General features: G+C 43.1%; 1 protein-coding gene across 1 annotated transcript in view; it reads left to right on the top strand.

Moving 5' to 3' along the window:
• LOC143281861 (neuropeptide receptor 15-like) overlaps positions 1 to 17,371 on the top strand; it is a 178,954-nt gene extending 161,583 nt beyond the window's left edge. The window contains exons 2-4 of the mRNA XM_076587113.1: positions 13,952 to 14,213; positions 16,784 to 16,874; positions 16,974 to 17,371. Coding sequence (XP_076443228.1) covers positions 13,952 to 14,213; positions 16,784 to 16,874; positions 16,974 to 17,371 — 751 coding nt within the window. The remainder of the gene's footprint in view (positions 1 to 13,951; positions 14,214 to 16,783; positions 16,875 to 16,973) is intronic.
• Positions 17,372 to 18,371: the final 1,000 nt, after the last annotated feature.

Below are 18,371 nucleotides of genomic sequence, written 5' to 3'. Positions count from 1 at the left end.
GACTTTTGTAGCTGAGTATTATCAGCAAAAGAGTAGCGAAGAACAGAATGGCCAGAAATGACATCATAAAGAGGAGCAGTGTACAGAACGAACAGAACGGGGTACAGGACAGAGCCTTGTGGCACGCCATAGGAGATCAGGGTTGGATCAAACTTAAAGTTACTAACAGAGACAATCTGGAAGCGGTTGGATAGAACTCAGAACTGTTGAGTGAATCCCCAAAACATGTTCAGTTCTGGAAAGGAGTATACTGTGATCTATTGTGTCAAACACAGCCGACAGATCGAATAAAGATAACACAGATAGTTTACATTCATCAACAGACAGTAACGGGTCATTAACTACTTTCAACAAAGCAGTTTCAGTGCTATGGGCAGATCTACATGCTGACTGGATAGAACAGGTTGTTTAATGCTAAATGGTCTGAAAGTTAGGAGATAAACAAATTTTTCAATAATTTTGGACACAAAAGCAAGGTTGGCTGCAGGGCGAAAACTTTTGAGGTCATTATGATCTGGAGTGGCTTTCTTTAGCAGGGGTTTAACAAGTGCAGTTTTGTATACATCTGGGAAGACACCAGAAATTAAAGAATCATTTATAATGTTAAGTGCAGGCAAAACAACACCCAAACACTCATACAGTAGTGGTGTGGGAAGGGGGTCCAGGTCACATGTTTTTGGAGCAGACTTTTTCAACACACTAAGTACATCTGTCTCTGAAACAGGTATGAAAGCAACAAAATGAACACCTTGAAATTCTTTTCCCAAGGTATGTGACACAAGTGACTGTGAATCCAGTTCATTCCTGAGGTTAACAATTTTTTAGCAGAAAAAATCTGAAAAGACACTGGGCAGTAATGAAAATGGATAGATAGAAGGAAGCAAAGAAGATTTTGTTCTGCCACATAGCTTATTTGTAATGCAGTATAGTTCTTTGCTTTATTTAGCTTCGGAGATCTTGGTGTTGAAAAACAGAGTCTTCGCTTTGTGCACAAGAAAGGTAACAAAGTTCTTGGCTTTCTGGTAGATTTGTTCATAGAGTTTGTTTTATGATTGCCTAAAGAGCTTTCTTTCTTGCAGTTCTTTTGTTATTTTTGTCTGTCTGTCTCTCCATATATATATATATGTCGATCTACCGTTTTTTAATTCTTTCTTTGCGCATATGCGCACGCGCGTGTGCGCGCGCACATGCGGCACAGCCTACCTTTTGTTTAAAATTTTTTGACCTTACAGGAGGACAAAAAACAGACCAAAGTATCAGACCGAAGAGTCAGATGGGCATGCCAAATTTATTTGCTGGAGATGATATAACATTGCGTTTTCAACAGAAGCAAAATCAGTATTTCTCCATGTTATAATTGAACTGTTAACCATCAATAAATACATTAATGTTGGGTGTTTTTTGTTGTTGTTGATTCAATTTTACACTTGTTGATTTAGTTTGACTTTATAATTATCGAAGCAATAATAATAAAATTTAATGTAATATTATATCTGTCATTTCAGAACCGACAAATGAAATTATTGAATTCTTAGTTGACAAGATGTCACAGTTACAATAATTCACTTTCAAAATACGTTCTAATTCTCCACAAGAACGAACTGGGGAATTGGCATTCCTATGAAACCTTATCTATTTATCGTCACTCTTTTAAAACCACAAAAGAAATATCAGTTGAAGAAAATTGGCACTCCCATGAATAATGATGATTTGATGTTCTTTTCCCGAGCGCCAAATTTACATTTGCGTGTCACCTGTAGATTCTGTTGCGTGATTTCTTGAAAATATAGATAATATAGAATGGAGAGATTCTGTTTCTTGTTCTTGTTATTGCATTTGTTCTTCTTCTTCGTCTTCTACTTGTTCCCCTTGTTATTGTCGTCGTCGTTGTTGTTGTTGTTCATCATCATCTTCTTCTGCCTGTTGTTGTTGTTGTTGTTGTTGTTGTTGTTGCTGCTCTTCTTCTTTCTATAACTCAGTTCCTTCTCAGTGGCGGCGGCATTCTTGCTCTCCTTCTCTCCCCTTCTTCTCATTCCCTTTCCCATCGTAACAATGTTGCGGTGCTGAGCCTCTTGAACTTCTTTCTCCTTCTTCTCATTCCTTTCCCATCGTCTTTTTGGTGGTGTTGTGAACAATGTTGCGGTGCTGAGCCTCTGGAACTTCTTTCTTCTTCTTCTCATTCCCTTTCCCATCGTCTTTTTGGTAGTGTTGTGAACAATGTTGCGGTGCTGAGCCTCTGGAACTTCTTTCTCCTTCTTCTCATTCCTTTCCCATCGATAATAATAATAATGTTGCGGTGCTGAGCCTCTTGAACTTCTTTCTCCTTCTTCTCATTCCCTTTCCCATCGTCTTTTTGGTAGTGTTGTGAACAATGTTGCGTTGCTGAGCCTCTTGAACTTCTTTCTCCTTCTTCTCATTCCCTTTCCCATCGATAATAATAATAATGTTGCGGTGCTGAGCCTCTGGAACTTCTTTCTTCTTCTTCTCATTCCCTTTCCCATCGTCTTTTTGGTAGTGTTGTGAACAATGTTGCGGTGCTGAGCCTCTGGAACTTCTTTCTTCTTCTTCTCATTCCCTTTCCCATCGTCTTTTTGGTGGTGTTGTGAACAATGTTGCGGTGCTGAGCCTCTTGAACTTCTTTCTTCTTCTTCTCATTCCTTTCCCCATCGTCTTCTTAGTGGTGCTGTGAACAATGTTGCGGTGCTGAGCCTCTAGAACTTCTTTCTCCTTCTTCTCATTCCTTTCCCCATCGTCTTCTTAGTGGTGCTGTGAACAATGTTGCAGTGCTGAGCCTCTTGAACTTCTCTCCCCGCTTCCCCCTCTGTCTGTTTTCCTTTATCATCTGATCTCGTTATTGCTGTTCTTATTATCCTCGTTTTCTTTTCGTTTGCATGTGCCATTATTTTATCTGTTTATTTGTTCTCTCTTCTCTGTAGGTCTATCAATGTACGTAGGCCGCGTGAAAATGATGCAGATGGGGTCTGGGCTGTAGACAAAGGAGAGAGAGAGAGAGAGAGAGAGAGACAGAGACAGAGACAGAGACAGAGAGAGAGAGAGAGTCGTTGACCTTAACCTGATTTTTCAGGCCCTCCTTTACAACATGCTTCCAGTCGTCTTTAATAGTATCGTCAAAAACCAACAAACAAATAAAATAAACCAACGAAACAAAGCAAAACAACGATAATATCGTCAACGGACTTCAATGACACCCCCCATCCCATCCACATCTCGGGCGCTCTGCCCCGGATTGCGCGCGCAGCATTTCGGGAACGGAAGCCATATTGACAGTCCTGCTTCTGGAACAAGCGCCAATTAGCCTCCCCCTCTCGTCACCGAAGGTTCAATTGGACTGACTTTTATTTGATTCTACATTTTTTAAGACATCTTTTTCATTTTACTTTATGGTTTATATTTACTTTATATTTAATTGTGTTTTACCACGCCCTTTTATTTCTTTGAAAAAGAAATGTGAGATCGTGAAAGAAGAAAACGAAGAAAGGAAAGAGAAAAAGACAGAAAAAAAGAGAGAGGGAGTAGGGAAGAAAGAAAGAAACAGAGAAAAGAAATGAAAGGAAAAAAAGAAAGGCAGTGATAAAGAGAAGACGAGAGAAAAAAATAAAGAAAAAAAGAAAAGAAAAGAAGAAGAAGAAGAAGAAGAAGAAGAAGAAGAAGAAGAAGAAAGATACAGTTCACACACACACACACACACACACACACACACACACACACACACACACACACACACACACACACACACACACACACACACACACATTCTTCTTTAAACCAGGACAGTATTTTGTCTTGTCAAGCTGCCGACGAGGAAAATTTCAAGTATTTTGTTGACATCCTCTTTTCTTTCACTGTGTCCTCTTCCTCTTTCTACTTCCTCCTTCACTTCATCCTCCTCCTCCTCTATCTCCTCCTCAGCCTCTTCCGCCTCCTTCTCTATCTCCTCTTCCTCCTCGTCCTTCTCCTCCTCTTCTATCTCCTCCTCTTCCTCCTCCTCTATCTCCTCCTCTTCCTCCTCCTCTATCTCTTCTTCCTCTTCCTCCTCCTCCTCCTCCTTCTCGTCTTCCTCCTCCTCCTCTGTCTCCTCCCCTGTCTCCTCCTCTTCCTCCTCCTCCTCTTCCTCTTCTTCCTCCTCTACCTCCTCTTCCTCTTCTTCCTCCTCCTCCTCCTCCTCCTCTTCCTCCTCCTCCTCTATCTCCTCCTCTTCCTCCTCCTCTATCTCCTCCTCTTCCTCCTCTATCTGTTCCTCTTCCTCCTCCTCTATCTCCTCTTCTTCCTCTTCCTCCTCCTCCTCCTTCTCTTCCTCCTGATCCTCATTCTTTTACTCCTTTTGTTGCCCCCCTCCTCCTCCTCCACTATCTCCTCCTCTTCCTCCTCCTCCTCCTCCACTACTATCTCCTCCTCCACTATTTCCTCCTCCTCCTCCACTATCTCCTCCTCTTCCTCCTCCTCCTCCACTATCTCCTCCTCTTCCTCCTCCTCCTCCACTATTTTCTCCTCCTCCACTATTTTCTCCTCCTCCACTATCTCCTCCTCTTCCTCCTCCTCCTCCACTATCTCCTCCTCTTCCTTTCCATAGTTCCCCTCTTCCTCCTTCCTCTTCCTGTTGTCTTGCTGTAACTGCTGCTGTCTTATCCGTTGTTGTCATTCATCGATTGCACAAAACTGTTTCCAGATTGTATGGTAAACACCCCTCATTTGTCTGTATTTGCAAACGCAGGCAGCAAGGTTCACATGTACGTTCGGACATTACTGCTGCGAATTGTCCTTACTTTTACTTGTTCTTTCTTCTCTGTCTCGCTGTATGTCTCTTTCTCTTTTTCGCCTCTATCTCTGTTTGCTTTCTGTCTGTCTGTCTATCTATCTCACTCGCTCTTACTCTCGCTCTTGCTTTCTCTGTGCTTGTGTGCGTGAGAGTATGAGAATAATCGTGCAAACAATTCTTGTTCTTTATGTATCCTTCTTCTTCTCCTTCTTCTGCGTTCACTCGTATGCACACGAGTGGGCTTTTACGTGTATGACCGTTTTTACCCCGCCATGTAGGCAGCCATACTCCGTTTTCGGGGGTGTGCATGCTGGGTATGTTCTTGTTTCCATAACCCACCGAACGCTGGCATGGATTACAGGATCTTTAACGTGCGTATTTGATCTTCTGCTTGCATATACACACGAAGGGGGTTCAGGCACTAGCAGGTCTGCACATATGTTGACCTGGGAGATCGTAAAAATCTCCACCCTTTACCCACCAGGCGCCGTCACCGTGATTCGAACCCGGGACCCTCAGATTGACAGTCCAACGCTTTAACCACTCGGCTATTGCGTCCGTCATTTATGTATCCAAAACAAACGTTTTCCGCCGATTTTCTACTTGTGGCTTCTGATGATGTCTCTTTTATACGTGTGATGTCATCATGCTGTAAGTGCAGTTGAAGTCATCAAAGAGAATTGTCTGGTTATGAACCGGACAATAAAGACATTTTATTACTGTTATTGCTATTTTTTAAACTTTTTTCTCGTTTGGTTTCCAAGCAAACTGATCAGCAAAGGAATAGTTTCCAGAATTTGAAGAGGCGAAAAAGAGCTGGAGAGAGAGACAGACAGACAGACAGACAGACAGACAGAGACAGAGAGACAATGAGAGACAGCAGAGAAAGAGAGACAGAGGGAGGGACAGAGACAGTCAGAGATAGACAGACAGACAGAGAGACAGAAACAGAGATGAAGAGAGAGAGACAGAGACAGAGACAGAGAGAGACAGAGACAGATAAATTGTTTAGTGACGTAAGCGCCATGTTCATAGCACCACGTTGAATAAAACCATACAACTTCCCGTTCATTCCACAGATATTTGCATTCACACTTCTCACAGTCTTCAAGGAAGAGAGGGGGAAGACACAGCGGGAGAGAGAGAGGGGGAGGAGAAAGAGGGAGAGAGGAGAGAGAGGGGGGAGGAGAGAGGGAGGGAGTCAGGAGAGAGAGGGGGGAGGAGAGAGAGGAGAGAGAGGGGGGAGGAGAGAGGGAGTGAGTCAGGAGAGAGAGGGGAAGGAGAGAGAGGGGGAGGAGAGAGAGAGAGGGAGAGAGTCAGGAGAGAGAGGGGGAGGAGAGAGAGAGGGAGAGAGTCAGGAGAGAGAGGGGGAGGAGAGAGAGGAGAGAGAGGGGAGGAGAGAGAGAGATGGGGGGGGGGGAGAGAGGGAGGGGAGAGAGAGGGGGGAGAGAGAGGGAAAGTCAGCAGAGAGGGGAGAGGAGAGAGAGGGAGAGAGTCAGGAGATAGAGGGGGGAGAGAGAGGGAGAGTCAGGAGAGAGAGAGGGGGGGAAACAGCGGGATAGAGTAGGGAGAGAGAGTCAGGAGAGAGAGGGAGAGGAGAGTAGAGAGAGGGGGAGAGAGAGGGGGAGGAGAGAGAGGGAGGAAGAAAGAGAGGGAGATAGTCAAGAGAGAGAGAGAGAGAGGGGGAAGAACAAAGAGGGCGGCAAGGGGTGAGAGTGGGGAAAGAGAAGAGGTGGGGGGCAGGAGGGAGAAGGGGGAGTTCGAAAGAGAGAGAGGAAAGGGCAGAGAGAGAGGGGGAAGAGGGCGGGGGTAGACGGGATGGGTGGGAGAAGAGAGAGGTGAAGACAGAGAAGAAGAGAAGGTGAATGGATTAGAAAGAGGTGGGAAAGAGAGGCAGAGAGAGAGAGAGAGAGAGAGAGAGAGAAGAGCGAGAGAAAAGAGAGAGAGAGAAGAGAGAGAGAAGAGAGAGAGAGAAGAGAGAGAGAGAGAGAAGACAGAGAGAAAACAGAGAGAGAAGACACAGAGAGAGAGAAGAGAGAGAGAGAAGAGAGAGAGAGAAGAGAGAGAGAGACAGAAGAGAGAGAGAGAGAACACTCCACAACACACACACACACACACACACACACACACACACACAAACCCAGCGTCTAATATCACTCAAAGTGAATCGACGTCAAATTAGAGAAAGAAAGAACACAAACCCAGTGCATCATCAACGCCATGTGTAACCCAGATGCCAACCTGGATTACCATAAAACGTCTAATCGATTGGCCTCTGGACCGAATCCGACACTTCCGCCTAATTTCCGGAAAATCCCCAAACAACATTAAAAAAAAAAAAATTGCCTTGAGAAAACATGCCGGAATGAAACAATTACCTCCTTGGTGACATCTACAGTCACTGGAAACTCTGACGTTTCTTTGTTATGTTTTTTTTTGTTTGTTTGTTTCCCCACCCCCCTCCCATTCCAATACCATTGTTTATATCTATCTTTGATCGTACTCTCCGTCAATCCTGTGTATCACCATATAACTCGCTCCTCCCCTCTTCCTTCACGTTATTGTTAGCATTATTAGCATTGTTAGTATTATCATTATTATTATCATTAGTAGTAGTAGTAGTAGTAGTAGTAGTGGGATCATTATTATTAGTATTAGTATTAATATATTTGTATTTCTCTTTTTTTTACCAGAACAGATTTTTGCGTGTAAAATTCGGGCTGTTCTCCCCAGGGAGAGCGCGTCGCTGCACTGAGAGCGCCATATTTTTTTTTTCCAGCGTGCAGTTTTATTTGTTTTCTCATATTGAAGTGGATTTTTCTACTGAATTTTGCCAGGGACAACCCTTTTGTTGCCGTGGGTTCTTTAACGTGCGCTAAGTGCATGCTGCACACGGGACCTCGGTTTATCGTCTCATCCGAATGACTAGCGTCCAGACCACCACTCAAGGTCTAGTGGGGGAAGGGGGGGGGGGAGTGGGAGAGAAAATATTGGCGACTGAGCCGTGATTCGAACCAGCGCGCTCAGATTCCCTCGCTTCCTAGGCGGACGCGTTACCTCTAGGCCATCACTCCACATTTTCATTTATTACTATTATTTTTATGATCATCATCATCATCATCGTCATCATCACCATCAGTAGTAGTAGTAGCAGCAGCAGCAGCAGCAGCAGCAGCAGCAGCAGCAGTAGTAGTAGTAGTAGTAGTAGTGGTAGTGGTGGTGGTGGTATCATTACTAATATCATTGTCATTGTTGTTTTATTCTTTTATATATATATATATATATATATATATATATATATATATATATATTCAAATTTAGTATTCAGATATGAAAAAAAAGAATACTCTTTTAATCACCGTTATTTGAGACGGAGGGGGCATGACAAAAAACTTCTCCTTCATTGTCCTCTTTGCTGAAGACAAAGCAAGCTGAACTGGACAGTTACTTGTGCTTTTATTTGAGGGGGGTGGGGGGGGGGGCGGGGGGGGGGGTGAGGTGGGAGTGGTGGAGGGAAGGTGAAGGATTCCCCCGCTTCCATGCTTTGCCCGATAATTGGCGCATGGGTGCTTTACTTAATAAGGCGTGTTGCCCCATCAGGAGCCGCCGCACGGACAGAATGGACGTTTGACAGGTTGTTGGGAGTTTCCGTGGGAAAAACCGCCCGGTTCCCCCAAGGACATTATGTTGTCTCCATGAAAACTATGCAGGTCAACTGTCAGCAGAACTAACTCGCTCGCGCTCGATTGTGTGTGGGTTAAAAGAATAACAGACAAGCTTTGGTGATTGTTTGTTTGTTTGTTACTTTCTTTGTCTTTCTTTGTTTGTTTGCTTGTTACTTTCTTTGTCTTTCTGTCTTTGTTTCGTTTTGTTGTTGCCCCGTTCCTCCTCCTCCTCCTCCATTTTCATACTGTATGTATGTGTGTATGCGTGCGTGCGTGTGTGCGTGTGTGTGTGTGTGTGTGTGTGTGTGTGTGTGCGTGCGCGCGCGCGCGCGCGCGCGTGTGTGTGTGTGTGTGTGTGTGAAATAGGTCAGAATGTGGGCTGGCATGTGTAGTGGCTTTACTGAATTCGGGTTGCACATATCTGTTTGACTGTATATTTTCGTTTGTTTCTGTCTTTATCTTTTTGTTCTTGTTTGGGGCTCCCCCCCCCGCCCCCCCTCCTCCTCTCTTTTTTCTTTCCTTTTTTCCCTATCTTTTGTTTTTTGTCTTTGCATGTTTGTTCTTTTTTTTCTCTCTCTTTTTTCTCTGTTTCTTCTTTTCGTAAATTACACCTTTCTTTCTTTTTCCTGTTCTTACATATTTACATACTCATTTACTTATTTCTTTGGCCTTTCACATGTAGTGCATCAATCCAGTTAACCTCATTCTTTTCTATCTTTTTTTTTTTTTTTTGTTTTTTTTGTTGTTGTTGTAGTTTTTTGTTTGTTTGTTTGTTTGTTGTTGTTTTTTTTGCTTTCGATTTTTTCTTTTTCTTTTTTCGTTTACTTCCTCTCTTTCTTTCTTTGTTTTCTGGAGGTTGCTTCAGGATATGGCTTCACATGTCCATCCATTTAGTGTTCTTCTTCTTGTCTCGGTCTTTAACCCCCTTTCATTCATTCTGTCTTTGTTTCTATCTGTCTTTCTTTCATCTTCCATTCATTCTGTCTTTGTTTCTATCTGTCTTTCTTTCATCTTCCATTTTTTTGTCTTTGTTTCTATCTGTCTTTCTTTCATCTTCCATTTTTCTGTCTTTTTTTGTTCTTTCTATTTGTCTGTCTGTTTGTCTTTCTTTCATTATACGTACGAATTACCTGTGCTCTTTTTTTTCCCTTTCTTGTCTTCTTTCTTTCTATCTTTCTTTCATTTACTTTCTGTTTCTCTGTCTTTGCTTCTGATTTATGAGCTGTCGGGTTCACCTTGTAATCTCTCCATGTCATATTGTGTGATCTGTATTGCCTGTATGTGTTGTTTCATCCATACATAGACTTTCCATCAGTTTTCGCTGTCGGTTTGAACATAGCTCTGTGGCCATTTCATGTTATATTGACAAACCCGTATTGCTTTTATATGTTGTATTTGTCCGTACATGGATCATCCATCAGTTTCTTGTTTTGTGCCTGTTTGTTTCTCTGGTTGTTGTTGTTATTTTATTTCAACAGCCATAAAAATATAGATTTTGCATTTTCACCCCCAAATGATTCCGTTTTTGTTTTTGTATGTTTCTATCTTTGTGTGTTTCAAGAATAAATGTAAGAAATAGAAATAAATAATAATAATGATAACAACAACAGCAACATATGATAGCCTCGCGCAGATTGGGTGCAAATGGTCTCTCTCACCATTCAGAAACATGTGAATGAATTTTGCATGATGGAGATGGAATCTGGGGTCGTCATTTCCACGGGGTGTCAAATCTCACGCTTACGCCATTAACGTCAGCACACACACACACACACACACACACACACACACACACACACACACACACACACACACACACACACACACACACACACACACACACACACACACACGAAACGAAGCTAAAGAAAGATGGAAAGAAAGGAAGACTGAATGGAAAAAAAAGAAGAAAAGAAATAAGGATGCCCTACTTGCGATTCTAAATTCCAGATTCATGGAACAGAAAAGAATTTGTCAGTGCATAAAACTGTTCATATTCATTCCCGTAAAAGACGTGAACTTTTTTGACACCCGTGATTTTTTTAAATAATTTTATTTTGTGTTCTTTCTTCCCCGCTTCGCTTTTGTAAAAAAAAAACAAAAAAAAAACAACAAAAACAAACAAACAAACAAAAACAAAACAAAAAAAACAACAAAACATCGAAACGGAAGTATGAATGTGATTTCACGTTTTTGACCTTTTGTATATTCACATGTCTATGGAAGTGTTGAAGATTCTTCTGGACATCAAAAACCACTTTGGAGTAACCCCTAAAATGGAGTCCCTTAGCTGCAGTGTGTTGGAGAAAAATACCACCTTTTCAACATGTTTTGAGAACACTTGGTGCGAAGGTTTTTTTTTTATTATTTTTCTTATAAAGCACTTAAATTATACTGACATCTTGTGAGATTTTTTTTTGATTTTTTTTATTGTCTTAACATGAGTATGTGTGTGTGGGGGGGTGGGGGGGGTTAGTATATCGTCAGCTATTGGGAATTCTTATTTGACTAGTTTTAATCTCTTCTTATGTTGCGCATGATTTTATGCCAGTGTTTACAATGAGCCTGTGATTGCACAACTTAATTTCTATGTGGATTAATAAAGTGTTTTTGATTTGATTGATTGATTGATTGATTGATCTCAAGGAGTTTGAGGAAGGTGTAAAAGTATGCCATGCCATATCTGTTTGAAACTGAGCAGATGCCTACCATCTTTCGTCTTTGTTCGTGTGCTGCGACTTCCACATTCACTTGTATGTACTTGTGGGCTGTTACGTGTATGACCGTTTTTACCCTGCCATGTAGGCAGCCATACTCCGTTTTTTGGGGGGTATGCTAGGTATGTCATTGTTTCCATAACTCACCGAACGATGACATGGATTACAGAATCTTTAACGTGCGTTTTTGATGTTCTGCAAGTGTATACACACGAAGGCGGTTCCGGCACTAGCAGGTCTGCACATCTGTTGACCTGGGAGATGGGAAAAATCTCCACCCTTTGCCCAACAAGCGCATCAGATCCGGGGATCGGCCTCAGGAAAGTCGGGCGACAATGTATCGCCCTGAACATTCAGCCACTGCACCAGTCGCTCGACCGAAGAACAAAACCAACATGTTGGTCAGGTCTGGAGAACCTTCCCTAGGTCAGCATGAAACGTGATACATAAACAACCCACCCCCCTCCCCACCCCCTCACACACACACGCACGTTTGCTTTTGCAATGAATTAGCGGGTTAGAAAAAGTTCGTTGTTACATGAAAGAATGTTTGCCACACTGTTTTGATCAGGAACACCGGCAAACGAGTCCAGTTTTGAACAGTTTTTTTCCCCCAAATGTCACTGTAAGTAGTACAATGGAAAAAAAAAGTGAACTTCTTCTTCCAATCCGTCTCCACATGATGGACAATTAACATCTGACAGATTTTCCTTATCAGCGAAGAACCATCTTTTACAACTTTTTAGACCACTAACTCGGAGACGAAATCTGATAAGGTTATCTCTGTGCCACTTATTTGTGACACATGACAAATAGTTTTCTGCCTGAAAAACGCTTTTGAAAGAATTAAACCATCTGTATTTATCATTACTCTCTATCTCCGAATGCCAATTTTGCTTGCTACATGAAATAAGTATATCTTTAAATTCTAAGATAAAACTAGACTCGCATCCGATGCCCTGGCTTAGCCATACAATCCCAAAGCCATTTTTTGATAAGAGATTTTTAACCTTCGATACCCAATTATAATGGCCACATTCGTGATGAAACAAAGCATTTCGTATGCCCCGCAACAGAGAGAGAGAGAGAGAGAGAGAGATTCAAAAACTTTATTACTCAAGGATAAAGATTTTAGGCATTGCCTAGTCTTCCAATCTGTCCTTGAGAGAGAGAGAGAGAGAGAGAGAGACAGACAGACAGAGAGACAGACAGACAGACAGACAGACACAGAGAGAGAGAGACACACAGAGAGAGAAAGCAATAATGTAATCAAGAAAAGCCATGGCCCCTTGTGAAGGGGTATGGTGAACACAGAAGAAGAACAACATCATAGCAACAATTTATCAAACACAGTAAAATAGGCTACCGATACCTAAGACCACAACACATAACGTATTTTGAAGGCTACATATAAGTACTAGGCAAATTGCTTACCACCACCTTCTTGAGTTGATGCCATAAATAAAATCAGTTTGTCCCTGTTATAGATATGGACGGGAAACTGAAAAACAAAATCAGCTTCGTTTTCTGGAGAGTTATAACACAATGGACTTAGCATACACCCTTGTCCATGTTGTTAACAACCATTTCAATGGGAGAGAGAGAGAGAGTCAGCAGAGAGCGGGAGGAGAGATAGATAGATAGATAGATAGATAGATAGAGAGAGAGAGACACACAGAGAGAGACAGACAGAGAGAGAGACAGACAGACAGACAGAGACAGACAGAGACAGAGAGAGAACAAATAATTGTTTTCCAGGGTATTGAGATGAGCACAATAAGAAGAATGTTTGTTTCCATCCAGCCGTATGGTTTTTAATTATAAAAAAGAGAGAGAGAGAAAAAAAAAGAAAAGCACACGAAAAAACAAATTGAAATATGAAGAAGAGAGGAAGAGAACGAGAGAAAGCGAAGAGAATGGATAGGAGAAGAGAGAAGATCATATAAAAATGAGAGAGAGATAGAGAACAGACGCACTACACAGGCAGACAGACAGGCAGGCAGACAAACAGAGAGAGAGAGAGAGAGAGAGAGAGAGAGAGAGGATGGTCACCGTTAGCACCCCACAAACCTGTGCAGAAGATGATGTGAAAGAAGATATACATATTTAACAGTGCCAGACGGAGACATTACTATCACATACTGAATTATGAAAAGCGTATTGGTCATCGCGATGCATAACTGGCCATCTCGAAAGATGTGTGTGTGTGTGTGTGTGTGTGTGTGTGTGTGTGTGTGTGTGTGTGTGTGAGAGAGAGAGAGAGAGAGAGAGAGAGAGAGAGAGAGAGAGAACTCGGCGCGTGATTCACCTTCGTTACTGTGTGAGCATGGGCCACTGCTGCTGGAGAGAGAGAGAGGGGGGGGTGGGTGGGAGAGAGTGACAGAGGCATAGAGAGAGAGGGAGAGAGAGAGAGAGAGAGAGAGAGAGAGAGAGAGAGAGAGAGAGAGAGAGAGGCATAAAGAGAGAGGGAGAGAGAGAGAAAGAGAGAGATTCGTGATTACAATGTTATTTTCTTCCGTTTTGGCTTATACCCCCCACGCCCTCACCCTCGCTTAGTTTTTATTGTTGTTGATGTTTCTTGATTTTTGGTTTGCTACTTTACATTTTCCTCCTTCTTCTTCCTATCGTTCCTCCTCCTCCTTCTCCCTCTTCTCTTCTTCACTCTGGTTATCGCAATTAGTATTATCATTAGTAGTAGTAGTAGTAGTAGTAGTAGTAGTAGTAGTAGTATTCGCATCATTTTTGTCCGTTGTTTCTCAGGATCCATCATCTGCTCTTCGTCTGTTGCGCAGGTTCATCGCCATCGTCTTTCCTATCAAAGCTCACGTGGTCTGCACACGTCGGAAGGTGTTCTACGTCATTTCCGCCATCTGGCCGGCCTCCATACTTTGCGGCCTACCCACAATCCTCTTCAATCGTGTGGCCACCATCCCTGTCTTTCCCGGAGTGAGGCAGCAATGCATCATTGTGTTTCCGGATCCGCATCTACGTCACTTCCTGATCTTCAAGCTGTTGGAGTCGGCGCTGTTCTATTTTGTACCCCTCATCGTGCAGGTAATGCGTCAATTTGTGTTGTGGATCATGTTTCAAAAACCAAAGTTTTACTCACGTACATAAAAAACAACAACTTCCTAATAAGAAACGCAACCACACATACGCATACTTGCGCGCGCCCGCGCACACTCCACTCAGCTTGAGGGCTGGATGTAAGAAAGCAGCTGTGCTTACTCCACTACCCTCGTGAAATAAAAATTCGTTTCGTTTCGTTTCACGGATCCTCACACACACACACACACACACACACACACACACACACAAGCAAACAACAACAACAACAACAAAAACTCACGGAAATACACACGCACACAAGCACGCACACACACAAACACTCAAAGACGAATACCCTGTATCCCTCTCCTCCCGTCCCGCACACGCACTCTCACACACACTCATATACTTACAGTGAGAGAGGGAGAGTGACAAGACAAGACAAGACAAGACAAGACAAGACAAGAAGAAATTCATTATTTTCAAGGCTGATAGATAAACACTGGCGCACTTTTTTACATCCAGTCCCCGCCCTGAAACAGGGTCTACACTACACAGTTCTACATATATGTCATAGCACGCACTACACAAAACTACATAAAGTCATAACACACACACACACACACACACACACACACACACACACACACAGAACTCAGAACTGAGAACTGTTTTAATGTAAGGCCACCGACCTGTATACATATGAATGCACGTGTTGCCCACACACACATATGAAAACCAAACCTTGAACTGGGTGAACAACAAAATGTTCGAAAGAATAAACTGATGATATAACAAAATCAAAGAAAAAAAATGGAGAGAGAGAGAGAGAGAGAGAGAGGGAGAGAGAGAGAGAGAGAGAGAGAGAGAGAGAGAGAGAGAGAGAGAGGGAGAGAGAGAGAGAGAGAGAGAGAGAGAGAGAGAGAGAGAGAGAGAGAGAGAGAGAGAGAGAGAGATGATGATGATGATGTTTTATTGAAGGAACACACAGGGTTCATTTCAATGGGGAGTTGGGAGATAGGTCATTCAGCGTTAAAAAGAAAAAAAAAACATTTTAAAGTAGACAGACATTGACATGAAGTGGGAGAAAGGGAGAGAGAGGGTGGAGAGAGGTGAGAGAGAGAGAGAGAGAGAGAGAGAGAGAGAGAGAGATGGCGGCAGTGATGATATGCCTTAAAGTGCTGGACACGAAAACTTCGCTGGAAGTTGATCTGACATTATTTCTTTTCTTTTCTTTTTTCTTTTTCTTTTTCTCTTTTTTCGTTGCTTTCTTTTCTGATCTTTCCATTCTTCTTTCGTTTCCTTTTCCTTTTTGTGTTGCTTGCTTTTGGACAGTTTCTTATTCTCCACAGCGTTCCATCTTTTCACTGTTTTGTTTACTTTTGTTTTTCCTTTCAATTTTGGACTTTCTTTAAAAAAAAAAATTATATTACAACTTCCCCAGGAAGCAATATATATATATATATAACAACAACAACAAAAAAACAGAAATCACAAGTCTATACAACAATATCACATCTACCACCGCCACCACCTCTGCCGCCACCACCATCAACTCCAATAATTGCAGCGATGAAAGCCTTAGAATCAAAATCTGCACCCACTGAAAGCAACACTGACACTGGTGACCACAACACCAACACCACCCTCGCTGCCACTGTCACAAGCACTAAAAATGAGAACACATCAGCGACAGTTGTGACAATGCAGTAAGTGCCCATGAAAGCAGGCAGACGACTTGCTGAGCCTTTTTCATCTCAGCTGTATGCATGCAGGTCATGGAACGCCATTTTTATCTTTCTTTCTTTGGTGCTATAAGCCATTAATTTTCCATCTTATTCCCCTCATTCATATTAAAACAGGGAAGATGTTTGTATGCTTTCTATGCATGGACATCGGTCATTGCGTTGTTGTTGTTGTTTTTTTGATGTACGAGTGATGTAACGCTATGTCTGGATTTTAAAGTGACCGAGTTTATTTGGATGTTTGCTTTTTCATGTATTCATTTTTTTTTTATATTGAACTGGAAGTAACAAGGTACTTAAGTAACCAACCAACCAGCTAACCAACTAACTAACTGACTAACTAACTAATTATGATTGTCAGTCCTGTTCGACTATGACCATCAGAAGAGCAGAGGAGGCAACTGCTGTCTCGACTATTACTTTTACATCCCCACTCTCTCGGCCAGGAGAGTTTTAGGACGGTCGGCGCTGGGATGATTCCCAAAGGCCAGCTAACCCCCAAAGCTGCAGCACCAAGAGCCAATGCAATCTTGCTTCTTAGTGTGAGAGTCATAGTCCTTCACAAAAGACTAAGCTGTACATGACTTCTCATTGCAATGGAGAAACCATTGATCATACAGCTCACTTTGCTGTTGGTCCAACTCTAAACTTATGTCTGTCTGTGATATAAGCTGAGTTTTGGGCCTCCTAACTAACTAACTACTAAATAAATAACTCGAGACGCTGGCAAGTGGTTGAATTACAGACATATAGAACTCAAAGTTCATAACAAGGACCATTCAGGGAGAAATAAACAGTGTCACACCCCCTTTTTTCTTCCTCTGCTTGCAGGTCATCCTGTACACGGTGGTCATCAAACGCCTCTTCTCCAGCATGGATGAACTTCACACCCGCTTCCAGTTGAGGTCTGGAGAGTCCTCCAGCACCACCCCGCTTAACGGGGGAGGAGGAGGAGGAGGAGCAACAGCATCTGGAGGAGGAGGAGGAGAGAGGAATGGAGGATGCGGAGGAGGAGGAGGAGGAGCGGAGAGGGGCAGCGACCGAGCCGTGGAGACGATCCGTGCCCGTAAAGGGGTGGTGAAGATGCTGGTGTCCAGCGTCATCATCTACACCATCAGCTACTCCCCCCACCAGGTGCACCTCCTCTACAACACCTTCTCCCCCACCCGCCTGCACGACTCCTGGACCTTCTTCGTCTTCGTCATGGTCATGACCCACATCAACTCGGCCGCCAACCCCGTGCTCTACTCCATCTTCTCGCAGAACTTCCGGCGAAACTTCAAGCGCTTCCTGTGCTACGCGTGCTACGCCAAGGACCGGCACGAGTACCGCCGCACCCGCTTCGACTCCTTCCTGGACTCGCGGGGTGCCTCCCGGAGAATCAGCACCACCATGCGGACCACCGTGTCCAGACTGTGAGCCACCCCAGGAAATACCATGGGGTGGTGGTGGTGGAGGAGGAGGAGGAGGAGAACGAGGAGGAGGAGGTTTTGTACCCACGTGGTGGTGATTCCTTGTCGGGTCTGGGAGAGAATGCTGTTGATTTGTGAGTGTTGTTGTAGTAGATGTTGTCGCTGTCGTTGTTGTTGTTGCTCGTGATCCCACCCAGACCTCAGTCCTCCAGGTTGTGAGTGAATCATGGAGATGTAGGAGGTGGGAAGGTGGATGGGGTGGGGGTGGGGGGTGGGGTCGTTTTGTACATAGGTGGTGATTCTTTGTGTGTGTGTGTGTGTGTGTGTGCTTGGGAGAGAATGCTCTTGCTCGTGATTGTTGTTGTTGTTGTAGTTGTCGTTTTTTCAAACCAGACCACTGCGTCTCGGTTGGAAATGAAGCAAGGAGATATAGGGAAGGACGTGTTGGACACACGTATGTGTGCTTGGGGAGAGAACGTTGTTTCTTTGTGATTTCTGTTGTTGGTTTTATTGTTGTTGTTGTTGATGATGATGATGTTCTTAACTGACCCACTGAGGGTTGTCTGTGAGTGAACCAAGGAGATATTGGGGGAGGGAGTTTTGTTCATATGTGCTGGTGATTTCTTCTTGTGCTTAGGATGAAATGTCGTTCCCTTCCGATTAATTTTTGCCCCCCCCCCCCCCCCCCCCCCCCCTCTACAATGTTTCCGAATAAAACATAAGTTTAGATTCGTAGTGATTTGACAATATATATATATATATATATATATTGTGGCGCAGACACGATACTCCGTTTTACCTTCGGGTTGATCATGATTGTTCGTCGCTCTGAGCCGCTGAGTGTTGATTAGTATTTTAATGGTTTCACGCTACATAATTCTTTTTAATGCACTTGACCGCTGGATTCCAGTTAATGTTTCACGTGTTTCATATTGTAATTTTTTTTTTTTTTTTTTTTTTTTTTTTTGTGTTTATTCTCTTGTCGATTTATGTCTTATTTTTAATCA

This window comes from Babylonia areolata, chromosome 5 (genome assembly GCF_041734735.1).
Source record: "Babylonia areolata isolate BAREFJ2019XMU chromosome 5, ASM4173473v1, whole genome shotgun sequence".
Taxonomy (NCBI): domain Eukaryota; kingdom Metazoa; phylum Mollusca; class Gastropoda; order Neogastropoda; family Buccinidae; genus Babylonia; species Babylonia areolata.
Note: the sequence above shows the minus strand (reverse complement) of the source record. Positions and strands in the feature narration are given on the sequence as shown.